Source organism: Galeopterus variegatus, unplaced genomic scaffold (assembly GCF_000696425.1).
Source record: "Galeopterus variegatus unplaced genomic scaffold, G_variegatus-3.0.2 Scaffold3472, whole genome shotgun sequence".
In the NCBI taxonomy this organism is placed as follows: Eukaryota; Metazoa; Chordata; class Mammalia; order Dermoptera; family Cynocephalidae; genus Galeopterus; species Galeopterus variegatus.
This window is the reverse complement of record NW_007729583.1, coordinates 80,119-84,967: the sequence shown is the minus strand read 5'-3', so window position 1 is coordinate 84,967 and position 4,849 is coordinate 80,119. Positions and strand designations below refer to the sequence as shown.

Here is a 4,849-nt window from a genome sequence, read left to right as displayed (position 1 = left end):
GCCAAAAAAAAAAAAAAAAAAAAAAAAAACCATTGTGAATACCTTTTAGAAAGAAAAAAATGCATAAAAACACCAGAAGTCACAACTAAAAGGCATTCTTTTCTTCTCTGACTCTTGTCCTGCTGGAAAATGCTACTTCAGTACATCAGTATACCTTAATACAAGTTAAATAGCCTTCATGAGAGCTTTTCCTCTGTACTGTTAACACTGTACAGCCTGAGGGGAGTATGTGGGAAGTAGTAGGTCAGCCTAAACCCCCTTGCCCCACCTCTATATTCTGTAGCCTTTTTCTCCACAACCCTGACAACCAACTGTGATATCTATAAAATATGCAGATACAGGAACTACCTCCAAACAATTTAGAATTTACTTCTGAGTTTCTTGTGGATAAACCTATGTGCCTCCCTTATCCCCTTTTCTCCTTCTCATTGTTTGTGAAGATCTAGTTTGTAAGTTGTGAAGCTCAGATTCAAATTCAGATCTACCTGATTGCCAAACCCCATGCTCTTTCCACTTCAGTTCATGGCCTCTAAAGTCTCCTGCCCAAATGAAAGACACNCCCCATGCTCTTTCCACTTCAGTTCATGGCCTCTAAAGTCTCCTGCCCAAATGAAAGACACTTACCATCTGACTTCTAGTCATCATTGTGGAACTTTTACTTTTCAAGGAAATTTAATAAAAGGAAGGAACTGTTAATACTGCAAACATTTAACATTAAAACAAAATAACCTAATGTTTACTGTCTGCTGCCTCAATTCTACGAGAATCTTTTTTTCCTTGTCTGTGTCCTTTAAATGTTTTCCTCAATGATGCAAGCCTTTATTTTTCCCTTTTTTCCCCCTAAATTGTTGTCAGGCTTTGGGATTACAAGTTAATAGTAGTATAATCATTTAATTTCAGGTAAAACCTACTTTATTGAACTGATTGTAAAAAAGGAATTATTTTGCAGATTCCAAATGGTTTAGAGCTGGATTTAACAATGGCAGATATTTATTTAAAATATTAGATTAAAAAATTCTCTATTTGACAATTCAATACCAGTTTTGGAATATAGAATGAAAATATAATTCAACTAGTTAGGTACATCATTGGAGCAAACTGTATGAACTTTCTTTTTATTTGGGGGAATGGATAAATTCTTTTTTATAATATATTCGACACAAAAAAAAGGGTATTGTTATATCTAACTTACAAAACATAAAATGAACACCTGTGAATCCACTTAGAGTGACTTAAGAAATAGAAAATTACTGTGTGCTTTCCCCTTATTATATTTTCTACCCCCTCCCAGTAATAATCCTTCTTCAAAATTTTATTTTTATTTTTCCTCTAGCTTTTATGAGTTTTATCTTTTTTCCTATTGGCAAAAAGGTTTTTTTCCTTGTTTGTTACCATTTCACCTTAATCTTAAGTGAATGACTGTCCTCAAACTGAAATTTAGCATATTAAATTATAAGCTAATGTATGTAAGTATTTGAATATAGTGTTGGTACAGTTGATTTAAATGCACATGTAAGGAAACTCTTAAGAAGATTTGAGCCTAGGCAGTAGAGAACTGTGTTTACAAAATCTCAGAAAATCAGCCCCCCCACCTTTTTTTTTTTAAATAAAGATGACCAGTAAGGGGATCTTAACCCTTGACTTGGTGTTGTCAGCACTACACTCTCTGAAGTGAGCTAATCAGCCATCCCTCTATAGGGATCCGAACCCGTGGCCTTGATGTTATCAGCACCACACTCTCCCGAGTGAGCCACGGGCCAGCCCCGCCCCCCCCCTTTTTAAAACATAAATAATGTTAAATAATTTTATTAGAAAGTTTGGCTAATTAGGCATAGACAAATGGACAGCTTTTTTTTTTTGCCATTAAACAGAGGATACATAATTTTATTATAATAGCAGAGAAAAAATTTAAATAGCCAAGTTTTAGGCCTAGCAATATTATGAACTTTATGAGAGCAGAATCTCAACAGGTCATGTTTTAGGCACACTGAGATGACAGCAGAATTTTTTTTTTAGGTGATCACAGTCCCATGGCTTGATTTTATTTATTTATTTATGTTGGCTATGAATATTCATGGAGTACAAAGCTGGCCGTCATCACTCGTGCCCAAGATGTGATGGCCAGATCAGTCAATACTGGCAGCATGTCCATCACCACAAATAGCAAATATACTCCATGTCCCCCACCTAATTAATCCCCAAACTCCCTCCCCCTTCCCCTTACCCCCACCTCACTTTGTATCCCTAGGTCTGTTCTTTCTCTCTGCAAGTCCAGTGCACCACTATGGTCTTTCTTTCCTTCCTTCTTTCTCTCTGAGCTCCCACTTAATGAGTGAGGACATGTGGTATTTTTCCCTCTGAGCTTTGCTTATTTCACTCAACATAAGTTTCTCCAGGCTCATCCATGTTGTTGCAAATGGCAGAATTTCACTCTTTTTTTATGGCAGAGTAGTATTCCATTGTATATATATATATACCACATTTTCCTTATCCAGTCCATTGATGGACATTTAGGTTGATTCCATATCTTGGCTGTTGTAAACAGAGCTGAGATGAACATGGGAGTACAGCTATCCCTTCGACATGATGATTTCCATTCCTCTGGGTATGTACCCAGGAATGGGATTGCTGGATCATATGGTAGATCTATCTGTAGTTGTTTAAGAAACCTCCATACTGTTTTCCATAGTGTTTGTGCTAATTTACAGTCCTACCAACAGTGTAGGAGCGTTCCCCTCTCTCCACCTCCTCACCAGCATTTGTTAGTTACCGTCTTTTTGATTATAGCCACTCTAACTGCTTTGAGGTGCTTTTTTGAACATGTTGGATCCATGTGGTAGATACTTTCTTTGTATTACTTAGTCTTTTCCAGCAATGCTATTGTGTATTTCTCCTGATACATTTATTAAATGCAAGAAAAAAATTATTTATAAATGTTGCTATTTGTGTTATGTTGTCTGACTTTGCTAGATATACTTAATCGCATATTTATATAAAATCCAAATTGTTTTTTAAATTTTATATATTTTAAAATCAAATTGCCTACTTTGGTTTAAGTTTTTTTTAATATTGCATTTCAGAAAAACCATAGGGTCATTTGTACATTTAGATTATAACATCTATTACTTAGTTTTTGAAATAATGTGTTCCTATAAAATATTTTGATGAATGTCTTATATTTATTTAGTTGCTTTCCTATGTTTTCATTAGTCAATGGAAGAGAGAATACTACATGTCTTTTTAAAAAACAATAACTGTTTTTATTTAGAAATAAAATAACTATAAATCATCATTATTATTAATAATGCAGTTCAGATCAAAGATAAATTATCCTAGGGATACATTCTGGTAGATAAGACTTTAAAAATAGCTGTTTCCTTGAATTTGTGGAAGTTGCTTAAATAGCATCAGGATGAAAATCTATCTTTTTAATCATATAAGCTTTTTCTGTAGTTATAGAAATAATGCTTTCTTCCTTTGTACTAAGGATAAGTAGAGAAGTATCTCAGGAACTGAAAAAGGAGAGGGTTTATCCTTCTTTTCCAGTTTAAATGAAGAGAAAGACAAATGAACACTGAGAAACTTGCCTAACACTGCATTAAATCTTGTAAGTGATATGTTCTGTCTTATTCAGTTATTCTGGTTATGAGCAGAGCTGGGCCTTAGCAAAGACAATGCCAGGCAGCCAGTTAGAATTCTTATTATTAGCAGGACATGGTAAATACTACATGCACAGCCAAAGAGGCCTTAGTCACAGGAGGGATAGCAGATTTAGTAAAGAAGATGTTTGATCATGAGCTGGAATAGGGGTAGGACCAATATAGTGAAGATCCTCAAATAAATTTTTAAAAACCTAATGTGGGATAAATCCACATTGTACTGGATAGAGGAAAGATGCAGGAATGCTCAGAAACCAAAGTGAATGAGGCTTGTATTCAGAAATATCCCATGATTATTTGGTCTACTTCATTACAAAGTCAGAACATTTTCTGTCCCATAGAGCTGAGCTTTTGAAACAGGTCTCTTCTCCTGGTTTACCAGCCTATGTTCCAATATCTTCAGGATTCCTTAGCATGCAAATATATTCATAGAATACATGAACCATTCAATTTTACTCATGTATATTACCAAACCAAGGCTTTAATCAAAACATTTTGCTACTGGGATTCTCTAAGATTTTTCTTTACACTCTTTAAGACATTCTTCACAAAAACTTTTCATTGCTTTAATTGCATCAGTTAAATTTTTTGAAAACATTTTATTAGTTTCTTTATAAATATTACCTTTTTTGTTAGGATGGTCGTTTGAAGCCAGGAGATCAACTTGTCTCAGTAAACAAGGAATCTATGATTGGTGTATCATTTGAAGAAGCAAAAAGCATAATTACCAGAGTCAAGTTGAGGTAACTATCCTATACATAAGATATAATGAGTCATTTAGCATTCTCCTTAAAAATAGTAATCTCAGATGTCTTAAAGACTTTAGATCCTTAAAGAAATATTTTTCAAAAATATTTGAAACATTATCTTAGAATTCAATTGCACTCTTTCCATAGTGTATCCATAAATTAATTTCTTTTTAATACTAGGTCAGAATCTGCTTGGGAGATAGCATTCATAAGACAAAAATCTGATGGCAGTCATCTGGAAAATTCATTGTGTACATCCATTTTAGCAACTTCAGGAGAATATGGACCTCAAGCTTCAACATTTAGTCTTCTTTCTTCTCCCCCTGAGGTACTAATTCCAAAGACCTCATCCACTCCCAAAACTAAAGATACCATTTTACCTTCTTTTAAGATAAGTCAGGTAACCTTAAGTTTCTCTGTTTATATATATATATATATATA

The 4,849-nt window shown here is 34.2% G+C and overlaps 1 protein-coding gene across 1 annotated transcript in view; it reads left to right on the top strand.

Moving 5' to 3' along the window:
* STXBP4 (syntaxin binding protein 4) overlaps positions 1 to 4,849 on the top strand; it is a gene marked incomplete at its 3' end in the record, with an annotated part of 112,783 nt that overhangs the window by 36,730 nt on the left and 71,204 nt on the right. The window contains exons 5-6 of the mRNA XM_008585150.1: positions 4,296 to 4,402; positions 4,589 to 4,736. Of these exons, the coding sequence (XP_008583372.1) occupies positions 4,296 to 4,402; positions 4,589 to 4,736 (255 nt within the window). The remainder of the gene's footprint in view (positions 1 to 4,295; positions 4,403 to 4,588; positions 4,737 to 4,849) is intronic.